General features: G+C 37.2%; 1 protein-coding gene across 2 annotated transcripts in view; it reads left to right on the top strand.

Moving 5' to 3' along the window:
• The window catches only part of dpr6 (defective proboscis extension response 6), a 1,082,593-nt gene extending 1,066,179 nt beyond the window's left edge, over nt 1-16,414 (top strand). The window contains exon 7 of one of the 2 annotated variants that reach the window (XM_067757584.1): nt 12,313-16,414. In XM_067757584.1, the coding sequence (XP_067613685.1) occupies nt 12,313-13,352 (1,040 nt within the window). In that variant the 3' untranslated portion in view covers nt 13,353-16,414. Of the gene's footprint in view, nt 1-12,294 lie in introns of both variants that reach the window. The other variant, XM_067757583.1, reaches the window with a different exon arrangement.
• The last annotated feature ends 7,066 nt before the right edge of the window (nt 16,415-23,480 follow it).

The following is a 23,480-nucleotide window of genomic DNA, read 5'->3' as shown; positions in this document are numbered from 1 at the left end:
ATTCATTTTTGGTATTTGTCACCAAATCTTGGTACCTGTTTTTCCGTATTAAGATTATAGAAGTGGTAGCATAACTCTTGCGCATCATCTCCTGAATTGCGTGCTACGTAGTGCCTCAAGGGGCCCTTTCCCAGTGTGTGAATGTTCCCTGTCGTCCTTTTTTATCAGTCCCTGGACTGCATCTTCCATAACCCGTCAGTAAGAAACCGACAGCTCATCGACGACAAATCCTTAAGGTTTTGATAACAAATTGACAGCACACCGTCCGGTTTCGGTTACGGCTTCGGATTTTTCCCCAATTTGCTTGGTTATAAAACCTACTTCAGACAAAGTAATAAAAATTTAGTAGCAGCGAGTTCATGTGAATTTCCAACAAGGCTTGTATATACCCTCCTTCATATACAAACATATACATATACATATGCAGTAAATCTCATTCTCATTGTTTACTTTATCGTCGCTTTTGTAGACAGTTAATTGCTCGTTTGCCTCTGTTGAATAACGAGTTTTTGAGAGGTTTTGAACTGAAATGCTTCACTGCTTACATCCATATACACACACACTCATATCTACAGGCACATATCGAATAAAAAATCATAAGTAAATATAGCCAGTGTTTAATAATATTTGGTATTGAGCTGACTTTTATATTAAGTTGTTCTTGTCGCATGGTTTTTTTTATGCAGTGACAATGACGGAACACAAATTTTTTTGTTTATGTTGTTGTTGTTGTAGCGATAAGGTTGCTCCCCGAAGGCTTTGGGGAGTGTTATCGATGTGATGGTCCTTTGCCGGATACAGATCCGGTACGCTCCGGTAACACAGCACCATTAAGGTGCTAGCCCGACCATTTCGGGAACGATTTATGTGGCCACATTAAACCTTCAGGCCGTCCCCTCCCTCTCCACCACCAAGTTCCATGAGGAGCTTGGGATCGCCAGAGCCTCGTCTGTTAATGAAACAGGATTCGCCGCGGATAGGTGAGGTTGACAATTAGGTTTGGGGAAGCTATATATTGCGCTGGCAACCTGAAGGGTTGCGCTACACACGCCTTGAATCTGGTATTTTAATCGCCTCTTACGACAGGCATACCTACCGCGGGTATATTCTTACCCCTTACCCGCTGGGGGGTTTTTGTTTATGTAGTAGTGTATAATTTATTTTTTTACCAGTTTTTTCTACTTCTTTATACGTATGTTTGTAAATCATATAGGTATAGTCAGATAAAAAGTAAACGAAAGGGCCAAAAAAATTGCATTGTTTGTGTAAACAAAATGTCATCGGGTTACACTTGAAAGTATTTCAATAGCTATTGAAAGGCTTAAAAGCTTTTCATATATGTTTAAAAAAAAAACCATTACACCTTATACTTTGATGAATTTAACTGAGCTACATATCATCTGACACAATTTTTTCAAGCTTATTAGCAACATGCTCTCATATCAGAAGCATGCTTTTTTTTAAGAGCAACAGTTGTTGTTGGTGTAGCAATGCTTAGCCCCATCCAAAATGTGCGAATGCTCGAAACTTTTCATCCATATCCTCTAAGGGAGTCCAAGGAAACTTGCTGTTTCAACAGGGGTGGACCACAATGAGAGGGGTGCTAGTGGCGCTTGTTCCACATTACAATTAAAGAGATGGTTGTTGTCATGTGGGGACACATTGCAAGCGGGGCATACATTTTTTATGTCGGGGTTGACCGAGGTTGAGCTAGAGTGACTCGTGTTTCCCTGGGGTGTGTGCGTTCCTCTTCCGCAAGTTTTGGGTACTGTTTTTTCAATACTGGATTCAACGGGCAAATCCCGGCATAAATGTCTGACGCCTATTTGTGGAGTTCACTGAGGACCTGATTGTGTTTTCTGGCTTCATACGGCTGAGTTTTCAGAAGCCGTATTTCCTCATAATGCTTACAGAAGTGTGTCCGTAAGGCCCTGGGCGGTGTTGGCTCATCGATCAGATACCTTTTGGGATGCCCAGGTTGCTGGGTATTCAACAGGAACCCTTTGGTTAGCATATCATTTCTGTCCCTGATGGGAGTATTCGTGCCTCAGTATGTAGATGGTGCTCTGGGGACATAAGAAGACAGCCCGTGGCGATTCTGAGAGCAGTATTTTGGCAGGCCTTTAGCTTCTGCCAGTGAGTAGTTTTAAGGCTTGACGACCATATAGAGGACGCCCAGCATGCAATCGGCTGGCCAATTGCATTGTAAGTAGTAACGAGCGTTTCTTTTTCTTTTCCCCAAGTTCTGCCAGCAAGAGATTTGTGGTTTTTATTACGGCTCTGGATTTTCGGTACTATTGCGGCTGCATGTTCACCAAAATGTAGTTCTTGATCAAATGTCACACCCAAGATTTTGGGGTGTAGGGCAGTCGGTAGCGTAGTGCCATCGACGTGGATTTTCAAAATGTTCGACATTTGGGACGTCCAAGTTGTAAATAAGGTGGCGAATGATTTAGCCGGTGATAATGCCAAGTTTCGCGAGGCGAAAAAACTGGAGAGATCAGGAAGGTAGCCGCTTATTCCGTTGCAAAGCTAATCAATCTGTGGGCCCAGGCCTGTGGCCATTAGCACCAGTCTTAATTCTGCGTAGAGGGTATCCCGTTTTGATGATGGTTTTTGTGAAAATGTATAAATCAATTTTAAGCCAACTTACCTGATTGAGCAGTTGGTGAGTTAATCCTCTCAGGTGGAGTCTACCGATTATCTGAGGAAGCATTATCTGCAGGTCCTTCATTTCCATTTTAAATCAGCAAGTCAAGGAATCACGTCAAAGCCACATTTGGAGCAGGGAGTCTAGGTAGATTTTAAGGCAGTGCGATCTTAGCTCGGCGTGTCTTAAATTTGGAACATAAGTTCTTCAATTTTGCGATATACACATTTACAATTATATAAAGAAGATTAGTTGTTATTGTTATAGCAGTGCTTCGCCCCATCCAATTGGTGCGACCAATCACAAATTGTCATCAATGTCCTCTAACGGGAGCCCAAGGAAACTTGCTGCTGTTTCAACAGGGATGGACCATAATGACAAGGTTGGTAGAGGCGTTGGTTCCACATAACCACTGAAGAGATGGTTGTCGTCATATGGGGTTACATTGCAAGCAGGACATATATTTTGTATGTCGGGGTTGATTCTAGATAAGTAAGAGTGTAACCTGTTACAGTACCTAGATCTAAGTTGAGCTAGAGTGACGCGCGTTTCCCTAGGGAGAGTGCGTTCCTCTTCTGCTAATTCTAGGTATTTTTCTTTATGTACTGGATTCACTGGGCAATTCCTGGCATGTTTGTAGATATCACCGTGAACCTTCTTCTGCTTTTTTGCTTCATACCCTGGGAGGTATAGCCTCATCAGGTTTCAGGGTATTCAACAGAAACTGTTTGTTTAGCATTTCATTTCTCTTCCTAATGGGAAGCACTCTCGCCTTATTGTGTAGAGGTGATGATCTGGGGATATAAGAAGATAACCCGTAGCGGTTCTGAGGGAAGTATTTTGGCAGGTCTGTATTTTCTTCCAGTGAGTAACCTTTAGGCTTGGCGACCATATCGGGCACGCGTAGCATGCAATGTGAGCCCATTTAAAAAGAAGATTAGTGGGCAACAACACTGAAATATTTTTCACCAGATCGTACCAGATCTATATGAGGCGAAGAACCATGAATATCGACATCATTACCCTAAATCTTCGGGGAGTGTCTTTATCGCGACAACATAAGAATAAAGAAGTCTGTTGAGGCATCATCTAGTTCGTATATCGTTTCTTTAATTTGCATGTTCTGTAACGAGCGTGGTGGTGGTCCCTGCGTGATATATCTCTCACTCCGTACTGGCTTGATGAGAGTCGTAATAAATGGTAGCGGGTGCAGTCATACAGAAATGTGATGTCCTCCTTTTATACATTTGAAACTACCGAAATTCGTAATGTTGGACGAGATTTCCCCATTAGCTTTTTGATGTTCATGTTAATGGAATCAATTGAGACTCTCCAAGCCAATGAAGCGACTGTACTTTTGGGAGTCATAAATAGGCATTTTTAAAAGTATCGAAGCTTAAGCGATGGCTTCTACGTACAATCTCCCTCTGCTGAAATTTCGAGGTTGCAGAAGAAGAGTCGATTTGTTCTTTCCTTTGTCAGCTTCTTTCTAATGGGAAATTATTTCGTTCAATAGGAACAAAATACGAATTATCGATGAGCTACATGAACTTTACGCAAACATTAACATTGTTCAATCAATAACCAGCATATTCCTTGGGAAAGAAATGTTGTGCGATTGGGTGAAGATGGTTCGGCCCCGAAGGTAGTCTTATCAAAAACTGCCTATTTGAACATAGAAATAGTGAGGCAATCACATCTATGGAAGGATCAACTGCAGAACATCCATTCGAATCAATAACTGGCGTCAGGTGACAAAAGCGTAAGTGACCATTGTGATTTGTTTAAATAACTAAATAGATAGGACATATTTAGGTAGATGAAAAACACTACGTGCATTTATATCGTACCTAAATGCCTCATGGAGCCCTTACAACAAAGGTTTTTTTCCTCTTGTTATTTCTTTGCTGCGAGAACTTTCATAGAACAGCAACAGACAAATTGAAATTTTCAGAAATAAAGCAGGAAATCAAGAGTAAAATTTAAATTATTTTTATTTTTCGACTTTAGCGTTGCTATTGTTTTGTAAACTTTGGCAGTAATTTAGAAGTGATTTTTGTTAAAAAAAATTTGTTTGATTAAAAACGACCATATAGCATCAATCAAAACACTTTGTTCATTACGCCTGAGTCTGTTTAAGTTACCTTATTTCTGTTTTCATTGTTGGATTTGCTTCTTTTGCTCTTTGTTTGATTAGCCATTACACACAGATTGGTGTAGGTACACCGTGGCGTATGAGCAACATTTGCGATAAGTACAATCGTTCAACTAAATTTATAAACCACGTTGCTTAATTAAAAACTAACCAAATACACGCAATCATTTTTCATTATTCCCTACAGCGTTTTCCTGATTGACAAAAGCTGCGTAATTTTTTGTTTATGAATTGTGGATTAAAACGTAGACTCAACAAAGCCAAATCATTGATTTCAAAAAAAAAATTTTTTTTTGATAAGACAGACGAAACTCTTTCATTGTTTCTTTGTTGTTTTCAAAGTAGGCTTGATTACAAATAAAATAATTTTAAATAAGTATAAGCCTACTCGGAGCACAAATATGAATTTTTTGAATATCTCTATACCTGTGCCACATAGCGGCGATCTTTTTTTTTTTATAAAGCGATTTCTATTTCTGTATGTATTATGTGTTCCAAATGTGAGCCAAATCTGACCACAAATGCGATTTTTTTAAATGTTTCAATCCATTCGCCACCTATCTGTGTTTCTCTTTTCTTCTTATTATTGCATCAGAGCCAGATGTCTGAACTATACTTCAAGTTTTAAGCTTGTAGCTTATCAGGGAGTTATTTAAATTTTAAATACAAAGTTCGTAAAAACAGCCGGGCAGCCGGTCGTTACACAGATCCAAGCTAAATAAAACCGTTTAAAAAAAACCTAAAATCCGTCCGTGTTCCCTTTGCTACATACGAAGTTTCAAACATGTTTTATCGTTATTGTAGTAAGGAATTCAAATTTTTTAAACTGGAGATACACTTAAAAAGGCTCCGCGTGTCAGATTTCATTATGTGCTAGTTATATGTGTGTGCATTTGGCGTATGATTTACACATACATAGATTAACAAAAAGAAAATTTTTCTTGCATCTGCGCTACTGAGAAATTCATTATGATATCCAGACTCATTATCCAATTTAATATTTATTTAAACTAAACACGACTTTTAAAATAACCTATAAAATAAAGACATTGGTTTCGAAGGAGCTCGAGGCCTTAACAAAAATTGTTTGCGATTATTGTTGTCGTGTTGCATTTTCCTCAACAGAAAAAAATTTTTTTTTGGCGAAAAACATCTCTCAATATTTAAATGTGAGAATGTCATCTACTTCCTTTAGTTGAATAAAATTTCGGTATTTTAAACTTTTTATTTATTATTTCTTTAACTAAAGTTTTTAATAGCAAAAACATACATTTAACAAACAATGTGTCTTAAGCCCACTAAGTGAATACAATAAGTTGACATAACATTTGGTTTTTTTTTTCGATATATTTTTAACTGTAACGTAGATTTTTTCTCATGTGTGTATGACTATGTACATCTCTGTATGTATGACACTTCAAAGCAAAATTTATGGCAGGCCTAAAAACTCTTGAGCATATCTAAATGACATAAATGATATCAGAGATGAATATTTGAATATTCTGATATTTATTCTGAACCCTGTACATATATTTTTAAAATTTATGACAGCAACACTAGAAATATTTAATGTATAATATTTGTCATAAAACAAAAATAAGAGAAAACAAGTAAGGGCGGGACTGTCTTCGGCTTTTACATAAACGTAAGTATTTGATGAAATTTGAAGCTTCTAGCCGTTAAAAAGGGGGCAGAAATGACTGTTTATATGGGGTATATACCACCGGCCTCTATGATTTTTTCAGGCAACAAGTATTTGCTGAAATTTCAAGTTTCTAGCTGTTCAAATGGCGTAGAAATTACGAAAAGTTTCTTATCTGAACAATCGGTTGTACGGAATATATACCATATATATGACCGATCTCTATAATTTTTTCAGAAAAGAATGACTGCTTTATACGTAAGCATTCGGTGAAATTTTAAACTTTTAGCTCTTAAAATGGGGCGGTAATTACGGAAATTTCAATTTCTCAAAAATTGAGGTTTGTTGAGATGATTTTGCATACAAACAGACAGACCGACATGGGTAAATCAACTCAACTCTTCATCCAGATCATTTCGGGGCGAAATGGCCTTGATAGTTCAGTGTAGTAATATTACATCGAAATTATTGGGCTGGTAACTTAATGGTGCTTGTTACCAAAATGTAACGGATGAATACCCGGAAAAGATTGTCAACATCATTAACACTCTCCAAAAAGAGAGATCAAAAAAAAAATCTGATTAGGAGTTCACAACAAGCGAACGAAAATCTATGCAATGTATCTGAGAATTAAGTTGAAGATACCCTGTCTCAGAATATTTTTCATAAGCACCTTACCTTTTGTCAAAATATGTTGAATAATAAATTAATACTTTCCACAAAACCTATTTGCATTTATAAAATTAAAAAAAAATATATAATATATCAACAAAGCAAAAAAAAAAAAAAAATACAATAATCCCTTAAAACATGCAACAAAATGGCAAAGTTATGCACTGCTGACCTCAGAGTAACAAAAATACGCAATGAAATATTTATGTAAAATTTTTACATATTTCCATATTTTTACGAATCATAATATCCACATCGTTTTTATCCATATTAGTGAAAAAATCCGGTTTTAATAGCTTTATGGAAAAAAAATCTGCATCAATTTTCTCTATTCTATATGAGAACTGTAATTGGCTTAATTTATTCTTGTTTGTTTATTTAAATGTCATAGCAACACGTTCATTATGGTCAAATTAATGAATTAATGTAAATGTCATTAAAAAAATTTGTTTCAGAACAAGTTTTGTTTTTTCCACTCTTACCAGTGACAGAAAATGTAATTTACCAAATTGCATGATATTTCCATTTATGGCACAATTTCATGAAATATTCAACTGCCAAATATGAACGCCGACAGCGTTTTACAAAAGATGGAACATCAAAATGCGTACATGAATTGTTGTTGCTGTTATTGTTACAATTGCAATGAAATCGTTGTACAAAAACCTGCTTTTTGTTGACTGAATGAGTGAAGTCATCCAATTAGAGTATAAACACGAGTATATTTATGCGTATCTATTAATGACAGTCTTGTTTGTATTGAGGTACTTTTTTAATGGGTTACAAAATATGTATGTCTTATGAAGAAATCTCCGTTCCCAAAAAATTATAGTATGTTTCAAATTCCCACAGAAGACTTACACGTTTCATTACTTGCGTGGAAAACTAACTAAGACCTACATTTGCTTGGAAGTCTAATATGCCTTCAAACCCGCACTAGTTCAAGTTATGGAAACGATTGGTTCACGTACATACATACATCGTGGTGTACCAATTTTTGGTATCTAGGATACTAAGATTGATGTCAAATCATTTATGGAAATAAAATAATTTTAAAATTTTTTAAGTTAAACGGTTTTACTGAAAACAATACCTAGAACTTACCTAATTATGTTCTATTTTTTAGTATTATAATTACTTAAGGAAATTGCTTCCAATAAAACCGTTTATATAAAATTTTTTTTTATTTTCTTTACTAAAGTGATTTCTATTTCTGCATGTCATATGTATTTTCCAAATTTACCACCTCGATCCTTGCGCCACCCGACGGCGATCTTTTTTTCATCGCTCGCTTTCTATTCATGTATGTATTATGTGTTCAAATATTAGCCAAATCGGGCCGCAAATACGATTTTTTTTAATATCTCGATCCTTGCGCCACCTAATCGGACCACAAATACAATTTTTTGAAATATTTCGATTCATGCGCCACCTCTCGGATATTTTTTTCTTATTATTGCATTGTCATCGATTTCTGAACTATATTTCAGGTTTAGCTTATCAGGTTCTAGCTTTCAAGGTTCTAGCTTATCGGGAAGTTATTTAAATTTTAATTACAAAATTAGTGTCGGCCGACGGGCCGGCCGCTACACAGAGTCAAGCTAAATAAAAAGAGCAGTTTCACATTTCTTACTTAATTGACGTTTAACCGTTTAAACTGTTATGGCCGTCCAAAAAGTCGCACCAGTCGCTTCTTAGCTCTCCTGGCTGGCATCAATTGTTCACACCAATCGTTTTCTACCAACAAAGTGAAGCGGAGCATCATCTTTCATTTGCATAACATGGCCTAGCCACTGCATTTTAGTTCGCTGGACTATGTTGATGTCTGCGAAAAGATCATACAGCTCATCTTTAAATCTTCTTTGGTACTCGCCAACGCAAGTCCTCATTCACCATCAAACCTATATTTACCGATTCTTTTTCCAGTTGAAGTAAGCAGAACTTACAGCTCGGTTGTTCAGACAGAACATTGTTCCAGGTAGGTTAAATTCTGCAGCTGGTCTAATTTTCTCCAACATCAAATTATAGAATACGAATGACAAGGGGTCACCCTCGTCTAGTTTCGAACGGCTTGGAGAGGTCCTTCCCAATTCTGACTGAGCTGATGGTGTTGCTCAACGTCATTTTGTACAGCCGTATAAGTTTTGCGGGGAAAGGCATATAGGCAGTTTCTTTTCGTGCTGTCGAGACGGCTTTAAATCGACGAAGAGTTGATGTGTGTCGCACTGGTTAGATCCAATGGCCGACTCAGGACTCGCTTCAATTTTTTTCACACAATACACTTGACAAGACATTATCTGCGATATTAAGAAGGCTAATTCTGTCATAGCTCCCCCAGTTTGCAGGATCCCCTTCTTGTGGAATGGGTAAAAAAATATGTTAATGGAAGTCTGTTTTCTGGACTATTTCCGGATAATTTCACGGCTTTCTCCGCCTTTTTCGGGTCAGTTTTGGGGCTATTTCTGGATCATAAAGGGCGAAGTGGGATAATTTTTGATCCATTTCAGCACAATTTCCGAATTGTTTTTAGAATCATATCGGGCAATTTCCTTCCTATTCGGTATGATTTTTGGGACATATTCAGGACTATTTTGGCCGCCCGCCCTCCTCCTCTGCTTTCATAGGCGAGTTGATATAAAAAGACTTTCTTAGCCGGAGCAATATCTTTCATTCACATAACATGGCCTAGACAGCGTTGGGGACTGTTTACAGAGGCTTTTCATGAGTGACTTCAGATAACTTTAGGATTATTTCGGTGCCGTTTCGGTAATGTGTTCGAATTTGTTTCGGAACAATTTCAACATTACATTAAGATTGTTAAGGGACTGTTTCATGATTATTTTAGGAATGCTCTCAGGAGTATTTCAAGATTTTTTTAGACTCTTTCAAGACCGGTGTGCATTTGTGCTCGAGACCTTTTCGAGATTGCTTCCGATCAGTTTCTAAGCTGTTTTCGTAACAAAAGCACAAAGGCCTTTTGATTAATAGTTACGAATTATCTTCGTATAGCTTCAAGACGGTTTTTGTGAATATATCTGGCCTACTTTAGACAGTTTTTTAACCATTACCAAATCATTTTGAGATTGTTTTCGGAACTATTTCAAAACCATTTAAAATTCTTTTCATAAAAAAGTACTTCAGGAGAGTATTGGACCCTAGGTTTTTAAGAAATCCAGTATATTCTTCCTTCTTTGAACCGCTGTGTGTATGGTCGAATATTTTTGGGGAATGTTTTCAGAATCATACCGGATTACATCGAAATTAATTTATTTTGTGTTCGCTCTGTGCAGACTGGTCCGTGGGTAAAGGGTAGAACATATTTTTTTGTATTTAATTACCACATAAGGAGGAAGGAAATACATAAACATACCCCAATGTTATGCTGTGGCTAACACCTGTAATTTTAAGATTGAGTTAACGAAATCTACGTAGAACGGCTGTGTTGCTCTAGCGATTGCAGACGCTTTTATTTGGTACAGAGCACACGAAAATAGCTGGCGGCCACGGTGGTGTCATGGTAGCGTGATCCGCCTATCACACCGTATACCCTGGGTTCGCACCCCGGGCAAAGCAACATCAAAATTTTAGAAATAAGGTTTTTCAATTAGAAGAAAATTTTTCTAAGCGGGGTCTCCCCTCGGCAGTGTTTGGCAAGCGCTCCGGGTGTATTTCTGCCATGAAAAGCTCTCAGTGAAAACTCATATGCCTTGCAGATGCCGTTCGGAGTCGGCATAAAACATGTAGGTCCCGTCCGGCCAATTTGTAGGGAAAATCAAGAGGAGCACGACGCAAATTGGAAGAGAAGCTCGGCCTTAGATCTCTTCGGAGGTTATCGCGCCTTACATTTATTTTTTACACGAAAATAGCAGTAGCACTTTTTAGAAATTGCCATCAATAGCCTTGTTTTATTTTTTTCTTACTAAAACTATGAAACCCAATTTGAAAATAATTTATTTTTTTTTTTTTTTTTGTTTTTTTTTTAGAATTTTGCAGTAATTGAGCCAAATAAATTATAGCTCCACAAAGTCTCAAAATGTCTCAAAACTCGCATTTATTTTTTACAACTTTTTTTTTTTTAGATTTTCTTACATATAAAAAAAGAAAAATTGTGCGCTTTGTATGGGAGAAGAGCTGAAACACCCTTCGGGAAAAAACTTGCTAAAGATCAATTCGAATTTTTGGGCACACTTGTGGATAGGCAAAATAGTTTTTTAACTCAGAGTTGATCTTAAATGAGGGGCTAAACACATGCATTCTTGAAGAATTTTTGAAATTAACTCTGAGTCAAAACAAAAATAACTTCTGTTCGGCAAGTGGACTTGAGAGACTTATTGCTTGTACTTTGAAAAAAATTTGGCTACAAAAGTGCATTTTCGAAACTTTTTTAAACCGTTTTTCAAATGAGTTTGCATAGTTTCAGTTAAACAGTTCATGAATTTTTATTCTTCAATATCGAAAAGAAGAACATAATCGATAAAATTTGCTAAATATTGCGACTGCTATTTACGTATTTGATATTAAATCAAAATCGTTAGAGCAACACAGCCGATCCAATCTGCTGAGTAGATTTCCCTTACTCAAGGCTTAAAACTACTCAACATAGGAATACATAAAGCAGGAAACTGAAAAAATTCAAAATTAAACATTTTCACAAAAACTTATCGAATATTTGAAATTTTTCGAACACGTTTTAATATTTTTTTTTTTATTATTGAAAGCAAAAATAAGAAATTTGCTAAAAATTGCTTTTGCTTTTTCTTAGCAAAAAATATTAAACTTGCACAAAAAAAGAAATAATAAACTTGTTCAAACAGGTCCATTCGGGGTAGCTATATTTGCGAATTTGGATGCAATAATATGAAAAATTTCATTTGAGCGTTGATTTGGAAAATAAAAACTGCGATAAGCACTTCCTTCCGATTATTACTAAAAGCCCGTGTTGGGTGAGTATTTTCCAAGAGTGCTTGGCAAAAAGTTTTTTTGTGACCCACTCAAGAAAACAAAGATCTGTTTTTTTTTTTGTCCACCCTAATGTTTATACATGCATACATATATCCGTACGTCCAATATATTTCAGCACATACTATTTTCATAGATCTTTAATAAATTATAAGTTATCGTATAAATTATGTAACATATTTTAGCATAAGAACAAAGCAAAATTGTTGAAATTAGTTCGGCCCATTATTTCAGGTGAACATCCGGAGGCAATGCAAACCGGTTCATCCGGCTGTCAGTTTAGTTGGTTAACAATTTTCCTGCTCGTCGTATTGGTATTATGCTATCAGCAACAAAATTTGGCTATGAGTGCAACTGGCGTAATGGCGATGACGTTGGATTGTGGTACAGGTGGTAATAACGTTGGTGATGGTGGCTATGCAACAGTTAATGCAACAGGAAATGCCAAAGCAACCAAAGCAAATGCAACATGCAATGATGTAGCAACAATACCAGCAACGAGAACTGTGTTAACTGCTGCATGTGCCTATAATAGTACAACAACAATAACACATGATGCAAAGCAATTAATCAATAAACGATTGCAGCCTACAAAAGAACGAATGCATACAACGAACAATGCGATAATCAACAACAAGACAACAACAACAAATGTAAATGGAGCAGCAAAATCATATGGCTCTTATGCAATTGAACCAAAATTTTTGCCAAACAATGAGCGCAACAACAACCAGAATGCAGCAATGACAACAACTGCAGGCAAAAGAACAACAACCACAAAATTTACCACAAAACTAAATGTTTTGACGAAAGTAATTTCTTTTAACAACAATAAAGTAACAAATACACCAACAATTCAAACCACAACATCTAGAGCAACAACTACAACTACAACCACAAAAAAAAGTTGTTGCTGCTGTCAAACAACGAATAGACCCACCAGTCCAAATGCAAATAGCCACTATGCAACCGATTTGCTTGATACCGAAATCAAAGTCCAAATGTCACAGCGAAATTGCTGTAAGAGTGCGTATAGCGGTAAGCTCAATAACGACTGTAATCAAAAATATCCTACGACCAACAAAAAGCATTACAATATTGTCGAAAAAACAGGTTGCTCACGCTTTTACTACGATGAAGGCGGCAATGACAACAATATACTATTAAAACTCACCGCAGGCAGTAGTGACTGCTATTATAGTGTGGATTCAAGTAGAAATAACAACAATAACGACCGTAGCATGCAGGATAACGGTAGCATCAACGTTAGATGATAAGCTTGTGTATAGCCTACCAAAAAAACGTCATAGTCATAGTTTTTTTATTCAACTTGTTATTACATACTAAGTATTCAATAGGAAAGTATTCCGTTTGTGAAAAAGTTTAAAAAAAAGCGCATCAAATTTCCCCTTTTTATTACAAAACTCACGTACACCTTTTGTCAGCTCTAATATTGTGCGCGAATAATTATTAACAAGTAAGATTTTAAATTTCGCGCAAGTTTCTCAGTTTCAAAAATTTCTTCCAAAATCAATATTTTTTAAGAATAATACCGGGAATGAATACGTCTTTTATCAAAAAAACAGTACACAGTTTTCGTAAATATTTTCTCTTTTTTTTTAACTAGGTTAGTTTGAATTGAAATGAGAGATTTACTCACTACAAGAGTGCGCAAAGACGGGACTCTATTTAGCCCCCAGAGGGTTTGAGAACTTAGAATAAACGGGGGTATGCCTGTCTTAAGAGACGACTAATATAATGATTCAAGGGGTTGCCAGCGCAATTCATAGCAATTCAACCTAGCCCAAGCGTTGCGAAACCTGTTTCTTTAGCGTTCGAGGCTCAGGCGACCCCAAGTTCCTTATGGAACTAGGGGGTTGAGGCGGTATGGTTTAGAAGGTTCAATGTGGTCATATTAAATCGTTCCCGTAATGGTCGAGCATATAACTTAATGGTATTTGTTAGCGAAACATACGGGATAAATATCCAGCAAAGGACCATCCACATCGACAACAATCGCCAAAACATTCGGATATTGTCTTTATCGCTACAACAACAACACGAGTCTCAGGTTTCCGACATTTTAAGTAAATAACCGGTTTAAGAAAAAAGTATTTAGGTATAAGAAGTAAATCGCTTTCAACTTACCGGCACTCAAAAAACTTTCTCAGATCATATAAAGTGGCATTGGTTTTTTTGCCATAGGAACCTTTTCTCAATTTAGAATACAAATTTTCAAATACTAAAAAAATTTCCGTGGATATAAGCAAATTTTATTGTTTTGAGGAAGAAATTCCTTTGCCGAAAAATCATTTTCATTTTGGAGAAGGATTTTTCGAATGGGTTCTAAAATAGTAGCCGGTTTTTAAAACCCAAAAAGGAAACAGCGGGTTCTAAAAAACGTACACGGTTCTAAGAAATTAATCGAAATTAAAGAACAAGAAGAAATTAAACAATCTGGCCAACTGTAAACAAAGTATTAGTTAAAAAAATTACCGTTTCTAAAAATTATTTGATTCTATAAAAGTAGCCAGTTTCAAAAAATTGCCCAGTTCTCAAAAAGTAGTCGCGTTTATAACGGAAACTTATTTGCTAAAAGTGTATGAAACGCAAAAGTGCGTACCAAAATTGTGGATGTGTCATTTTAAATATGCCAAAAATTATCAAAATCCGAAATTTTTTTGTCATATTTTCCTTCCTATTGCCGGGCTATCGTGCGATTATCTGAGTTGGCTAAAACATATACAAATATCACGTAAACATAGGCATATCTGTAAGCGGCACCGCCCACTTTTTCAAAATGATATATAGCCACAAAAATACCGGATAACCATGTTAACATGCCCTAAAAATTTTGTGAAAATCATTTGGGTTGTTAAGATGCCTATAAAACACACACACATATCAATTTTTACTTATATGATGTAAACTAGAGAGAACAGGTTCAGACTTGTCAAATTCACTTACGCGAGGAAAATCCTTTTACAATGAATGAATGTATCATACACATATTTAGCAGGCGAGGCTCTGGGGATAACAAGTTCCTCATGGAACTAGGGGTGGGGGCATTATGGCCTAGAATTTTTAATTTGGTCGTATTTGCTGGAACGTAGCAGTTCTGTAGCCGGCAGAGGACCATCAACAACGATAACACTCCACGAAACCTTTGGGGTTGTCCTTATCGTTAAAACAACAACAACAACAGAGAACAGATTCAAACATTTTCGATATATGTCAAATAAATAATAGATCAGTTATCCTAACACAAATTTCACTTTTATTGTTGGCCAATTTGTAAGATTTATTCATTTAACAATAAATGCCATATGCGAAAACATCAAACTTGAGAATGATTTAAGATATGCGACCCGGTCTATGAAAAGGTGGCTTATGACTCAAAAAATAAATTGCGAGAAACAGCTGTTAAAGATAAACAATGCATTTCTTCAGTTTCTTAGTAGTAGTTTCATAGACCGGGTCACATATAGTGATGGAATTTGTAACGCGTCATCTCTATTTAAATATGATTTGGTCTGCAAACAAGTTTGAAAATTGGTTGAAGAGCATGTAATAATATACTCTACGCCCAATTTCTATATAATGATACAAAAAATGTGCACTGTTGAAATATATACTATAAATAAATAAATTACTATAATTAAGCTAAGTTGCAAATTGGGTATTACGGGTTCAAATATGTTTTTAGAACCGAGTTATTTTTCAGATATAGGTCTTTGTTTGAGCAGGGTTTTCTTTAATTTGTATCTTTCTCTATTTATTTCCTTTTTCAGAGATTTGCTTAAATTCGAGTATGGTGCAACTCTTTTTTTCTTAAGAGATTCTTTCAAACAAACTCACCTGCTTTAGTTTATACATACAGAATATAAAAAACAGCTTCCATAAAACAAGCATCTAATAGCAATGTCGTTATTTTTCACTACAGCTTCAATTATTTTTGTAATAAAACTTGTTATAATAAGAAGTTCTTTTAAAAAAAATGTTAGTATATACATAAATAAAATATAAAGAAAGACATACAAAACATGTAAGGAAATTTTAAATAAAATCAAGAGTTAATAACTTTATATACATATTATTGTTTGATATAAAGTTCGTTTAAAATGAGTGAACTATTAGTTAGTAAGTTTGAGCGATAGCAAATAATGTAATATAGTTTAACTAAACGCTTAGCTAAGACAAAAAACAAAATTTAATAACTAATTTAAAATTAAGCTGTATAGGATAGCATGGCTAATTAAACTTGTATAATAAACGCAATGTAATGCAATACATCTGTAAGTATGAATATGTAATTGAGCATGTAATTAACAATTAACATATTGTAACGAATTTTTATTTGCAAATCCTCTTATTTGCAATCCTCTGCTAAGTTCGAATCACTAAACTGTTGAATAAATAACTCCAATATTGAATGATGGAAAAATGGCCTTTATTAAGTACTTCACAATAACACTCAAACTGTGCAACGAATAGCTTAATAACCAAACTGATATCTTAAAGGAAACTGACTTTCAAAATAATAGTGCTATTGCTCGCTAGATATCGTCTTACTCGTAACTGCTTGACAATTCAAATCAAACTGAATTACTTCTTACTCGCTGGCGCCGCTTTTATAGTTTACGCTGCATACTTCTAGGCTCTTCGATTTCCAGAACTTACTAGTTGTTTCGGCTACAAAATCGCCAGCCACAACTACGTGCACAAATTATTGCTCACTCTTGTGACAACTCAGATAAGGTATATGCATGTGTTTGTAGTTTACAGTCTCCCGCACACACATAAGCGTATAAGTAAATTCATCGGTGTGTGACATCTCATCTCTTGCTGCCTTGTATGTAAATGTTGCTCGTCGGAATGTGTACATATGTGTAGACGCAATTATTTATTCGTTTAAGTAGATACATAAAGATTGAATTATTGATGTGAATGTTTGTAGTTTGCGCACATAGGCATATAAGTAAATGCATCTGTGTGTGACATCTCTCTGGGCTGCCTTATATATGTGTATACTTGATTTAATTATTAACGTAAATACTACTTGGCATGGCCTTAGCATCGCCTTAGTGATGGGATAATTTAGTGATGCTAATATCCGTGACACTGCCCTCCACCTAAGTCTGATCGTCCCGATCAGACAAATCTCTCGATGTAAACGTTGCTAGCCTTTCCAAATGGACCACCTTCATTTTGGTTCGTGGTTTACCGATGGTTTGTATGCGGTACACTACATCGTTGATCCGTTTTACAACTTTGTATGGGCCTTCCCAATTACACTGCAATTTCGGGGACAAACCTTTTTTTCGTTGTGGGTTGTATAACAGCACCAAATCTCCTTCCTGAAAACCTTCTGAATTAATTGCTTTATCATATCTGGCTTTCATCTTGTCACTCATAATCTTTGTTCGTTGTCTTATCAGATCATGTATTTCTCTTAGCTCTTCTTCCAAATCACTAGTGGATTTCCTGACATTTCTCTCCACATTGGCATCTATCCCAAACTTCAAATCAGCTGGCAGTCTAAGGTCATTGCCAAAAATTACTTTTGCAGGGGTTTGGCCCGTTGTCTCATGCACTGCTGATCGGTAAGCCATCAAGAATAATGGTATGCGGGTATCCCATTCTTTATGGTACTTGTCCACTACTTTCCTTAAGTGCTCCTCCAATGTTCTATTGAATCGTTCTACCATACCATCGGATTGAGGATGCAATGCAGTTGTCCGTGTTTTTCGAATGCCCAATGACTTACACATTTCCTGGAACACAGCTGATTCGAAATTCCTGCCTTGGTCAGAATGTAACTCCATTGGTACACCATACCTTGCAACCCAATTGTTTATAAAAACTTCTGCTACCGTTTCCGCTTCTTGATTTGGGATTGGGTATACCTCTGGCCATTTGCTGAAATAATCCATAACTACCAGTACATATTTGTTTCCGCCGTTGCTAGTAGGAAATGGACCGGCGATATCCATAGCGATCCTTTCAAATGGCGCACCTGAGTTATATTGCTTCATCTGGCCATGACTTCGTGTTCTGGGCCCTTTCGCTCTGCTGCAAACCTCGCAGTTCGCAATCCAATCAGTGACCGACTGACGGCAACCAACCCAATAGAATCTCTGTTTAATCTTCTCGAGCGTCTTCGTGATTCCAAGATGACCTCCGCTTGGACCATTATGCAGCTCGCTGAGCACATCAGGAATCCTCTTTCTGGGAACAACTATCAGTTTATTCTTGTATTTACCATCCTCACTCTCCCATACTCGATGAAGGCAACCGGATATCAATTCCAAACTGTTCCACTGTGCCCAATATGACTTCGCAATGGGACTCTCTGCTGACATCTCTTCTCTGTTTGGTCTTTCATTTCGTTCGAGCCCTTGCATAACACGTGACAGATCTGCATCTTCTAGCTGGCACTTTCTTAGCTGTTCCTTGTCCCATTCATCTGTACATGTTATAGTCATTTATAAAACTCTGGATTTTTACCCTCTCGGTGTATTCCACGGGTGCGTCCGCATTTGCGAGATGAGCCAATCTTTCAATATCTGAAGCAAACTCCTGCAATGTTTCATTTGCTTTTTGGTAGCGGTTTTGCAACTCAATTTGGAATATCTGTTTCCTATGCTCGCTTCCATAACGTCGTTCTACAGCAGCCATCAATGCTTCATAATTGTTCCGCTCTCCTTCGGGAATCGTCTGTAGAATTTCCGCTGCTGGCCCCTTCAATGCCACGAATAGTGCAGCAACTTTATCTTCCGCATTCCAGTTGTTCACTGCTGCGGTCTTCTCAAACTGTAGCTTGAAGACCTGGAAAGGAAGAGAACCGTCAAAAGATGGAGTTTTTACCTTCGTATTGCTCGCTGAAGCAGTCGGCCGATTAAGTTGCAATTCCTGTATACGACCTCTCAATGCATCCACCTCTGCCTCGAATTTTTCTTCAAACTGCGTTATTTTCTCGTCCATACGCGCTTCGAGTTTTGATGATATACGCGCCTCTTGCTCTTTCAGTTGTGTTTCCATCATTGATGTAATCTGTGTCGACATTTCTGAAATACGTGTCTCATGTGTTTCCAGCTGGGATGCCATATATGCCTTTTGCTCTTCCAATTGTGATGTTATACGGGTTTCCTGCGATTCCAGTTGGGATATCATATACGTCTTCTGTTCTTCCATCTGTGATGACATATACGTTTTCTGTTCTTCCAGTTGTGATGACATGTTGGTGGATATTTGTGATGACATTTCTGTTATACGTGCCTCTTGCGCTTCCATCTTAGATGTTACTGTCGATGTTTGAGCAGTTATTGCAGCCAATATCATGTTCAAGTCTGTGCTGGTAATTGTCTGTGATGATTCGTTTTTCTCTTCAATTTTTGTTGTCTCCTCGCCATCAAGATGAAAGACATACTCTTCCACATCAATTCCTTCTAATTCCATTGCCTCTCGTAGTCGTGCCTGAAGTTCGAGTTTAATGCCAGTTGTATTCAATCCACGGTTCTCCAACTCCTTCTTCAGTTGCGGGATCTTCAATTCACTTAACTTTGCCATGTCCTTGTTGTCCTCTGGAATTTATTCAACAATTCCTCTTCTGACACCAATTGTAACGAATTTTTATTTGCAAATCCTCTTATTTGCAATCCTCTGCTAAGTTCGAATCACTAAACTGTTGAATAAATAACTCCAATATTGAATGATGGAAAAATGGCCTTTATTAAGTACTTCACAATAACACTCAAACTGTGCAACGAATAGCTTAATAACCAAACTGATATCTTAAAGGAAACTGACTTTCAAAATAATAGTGCTATTGCTCGCTAGATATCGTCTTACTCGTAACTGCTTGACAATTCAAATCAAACTGAATTACTTCTTACTCGCTGGCGCCGCTTTTATAGTTTACGCTGCATACTTCTAGGCTCTTCGATTTCCAGAACTTACTAGTTGTTTCGGCTACAAAATCGCCAGCCACAACTACGTGCACAAATTATTGCTCACTCTTGTGACAACTCAGATAAGGTATATGCATGTGTTTGTAGTTTACAGTCTCCCGCACACACATAAGCGTATAAGTAAATTCATCGGTGTGTGACATCTCATCTCTTGCTGCCTTGTATGTAAATGTTGCTCGTCGGAATGTGTACATATGTGTAGACGCAATTATTTATTCGTTTAAGTAGATACATAAAGATTGAATTATTGATGTGAATGTTTGTAGTTTGCGCACATAGGCATATAAGTAAATGCATCTGTGTGTGACATCTCTCTGGGCTGCCTTATATATGTGTATACTTGATTTAATTATTAACGTAAATACTACTTGGCATGGCCTTAGCATCGCCTTAGTGATGGGATAATTTAGTGATGCTAATATCCGTGACAATATTAACTATAAACACCGGAAATATAAAATTCATGATATTCAATATATTTGCGATTTGAAAATTATTTGGATTATGATGCTATGAAGGCGTTAGATCAGGTAGGTAAAAAGTATATATTGTACTTAATTAAAGATAAAATATCATTTTTTATGTGAAACAGTTGCAATCATCAGCTTCGAACATATATCATCACCGGTTCCAAGAGTCAACTTTAGTAAACAGTATTCATTGAGCTCTGATTTTCTGCGAGATCTAAGTCAGTATGAAGACATGTGAAGAAAAAAGAGTGCAAAGAACAGCTAGTTGCGCTGTTAGTTAGCTTTCAAATTGAGTATTTGGCTAACTTCATTTCATTCCCTAGATATAGAGACGCTACTGGCGATATACAGTCAGTGTTAAAAGAAAGTGTACACACATGGAAAATATTAATATTACCACTACTTAAGGCAAAAATCTTTTATTTGTTAAGAGCCCTCACTCGATACTTTGACAACAACAGCGCAACGAATTCATGCCGAGTGTTTTCTCAAGGAAGTTTTAGTTATTTTTCTTTAACTGCATCCTATATATTGTTACGAATATTAGCAACACTAAGGGGTACTGCCATCTCTAAACCGATGCTGGGCAGTGACGTGAATTCACATCAATAATTCAATAATTGTGTCTACACATACACGTACACGCAGCGGAGAGGCAACGCACAGACACATGCAGATATCTTATCTGAGGTGCTCCTAAAGGTATGCAATTGTAATTGTGGAAGTGTCGCTCACACATACATACAAGCGCATGGGGTATGAGAGAAGCTGTAAAAATTATACATCCGTAGTTGTAGCTGAGAAATTTATAACTAACTAGTAAGTTCTGGAATTATAAAAGCCTAGAAATGTGCAACGAGGAAATCGGACAGTATAAAACGGTGGCAACAGTAGAAGCGAGAAATCAGTTTCATTTAAGCTATCAGTCAGTTTGGTTATTAAGCCAGCTAGTTGCAAAGTATAAGTGTTATTGTGAAGTACTTTAATAAAGGCCATTTTTCCATTATTCAATATTGGAGTTATTTATTCAACAGTTTAGCTATACGAACGTTAGCAGAAGATTGAAAATAAGGACAATTGCAATTACAATTGGTGTCAGAAGACGAATTGTTGAATAAATTCCGAAGATTGGGAAAACAACTTGGACATGGCAAAGTTGAGTGAATTGACGATCCACCAACTGAAAAAGGAGTTGGAGAACCGTGGACTGAATACAACCGGCAATAAGATCGAACTTCAAGCACGGCTACGAGAGGTAATGGAGTCACAAGGAGTCGATGTAGACGAGTATGTCTTTTATCCTGATGGGGACGAGACAACAACAAAAATTGAAGAGAAAAACGAAACATCGAGCACAGACTTGAACATGATTTTGGCTGCAATATCTACACAAACATCGACAGTAACATCAATGTCGTCGCAAATGTCATCTCAGCTGGAAGAACAGAACAGAACAGAACAGTCAGAAATGTAGATACATATAACACCCAATATGGAAACACAGCTCGAAGAACAGAAGACATATATGGCATCCCAACTGGAATCACAGGAGGCACGTATTCCAGAAATGACGTCACAAGTTTCATCTCAACTGGAAGACCAAAAGACATATATGGCATCTCAATTGGAAGCGCCAGAGGCACGTATATTCGAAATGTCGGCAGAAATTTTGGAACAGGTATCATCAAAGTTGGAAGCGCAGAATGCAAAAATGGATCAATTTCAGGCAGAAGTAGATGATTTAAAAGGTCGTATGGAGCAGTTACAACTAAATCGCTCAGCTGTGTTCAGCAAACAATCCAAAGGTAAAAACACCATCCTTTGACGGTTCTGTTCCTTTCCAGGTGTTTAAGATTCAGTTTTAGAAGACCGCTGCAGTGAATAACTGGAGTGCTGAAGATAAAGTTGCTGCACTATTCGTGGCATTGAAAGGATCTGCTGCTGAAATCCTACAGACTATTCCCGAGGGAGAGCGGAAAAAATACGAAACATTGATGAGCGCTCTAGAGAGGCGCTACGGAAGCGAACACAGGAAACAGATACACCAAATAGAGTTGCAAAACCGCTACCAAAAAGCGAATGAGACTTTGCAGGAGTTTGCGTCAGATGTCGAAAGGCTTGCACATTTGGCGAATGCCGACGCACCAGTGGAATACACCGAAAGGATAAAAATTCAGAGCTTTATAAATGGCATACGGGACGTCGAAACGAAGCGCGCCACATACGCAAACCCAAAAGCCAGCATTTGCAGAAACGGTATCACATGCATTGACTCAGGATACTGCCTCAATATTTAGTAAACCAGCATACAAAGCTCATCGTGTGGTAGTGGAAAGACCAGATTGGGCAGACACAATTTTGGAAGCACTGAAGGGATCACAACAGAAGAATGCCGGAGTTATTAAATGTTTCAAGTGAGGCAACCCAGGTCATATTGCACAACATCGCAGCACCAGTCCCAATAGATCCAACAATGTGGGTGGCCGTAAACGCAGAGCTGAAGGAGATGAGCAAATCTCCTAGTCCACTCAATCGTTAAACTAAAGCGAGTCAGCCGCAAGGGGCGACAGGTGGCTCCCTCAATTGAATGCCCCATAATCTCCATCTCACAAATTGGAAGAAAGTCAAACAATGTTACTGTCGGAGGGCATGTGGATGCAAAGGAACGATTACTGACTGTAGATACGGGGGCATCTCATTCCATCATTCGAGCGGATTAAGTCAACAAGATAATAAGACCTATGAGCTTAACACCGGCTTATAATAATTGAATTTCAATTATGATGTTTTCTAAGAGAAACTGAAAAGAAAGAAACATTTACTGGCATATTGCGATGGAACCATTCCGAAAACCGCCAACGTAATCATCTTCAGGCAATATTGTAATGTTATCAAAGGTTTAACCGGGATTCGAACCGTGAATCTCATGGTGAAACTGCAGTTGCCTTTAACCACAAGGCTA

The sequence above is a fragment of the Eurosta solidaginis genome, chromosome 5 (genome assembly GCF_040869045.1).
Source record: "Eurosta solidaginis isolate ZX-2024a chromosome 5, ASM4086904v1, whole genome shotgun sequence".
Taxonomy (NCBI): Eukaryota; Metazoa; Arthropoda; class Insecta; order Diptera; family Tephritidae; genus Eurosta; species Eurosta solidaginis.
The sequence above is the reverse complement of the archived record's forward strand: the minus strand, read 5'-3'. Positions and strand labels throughout refer to the sequence as shown.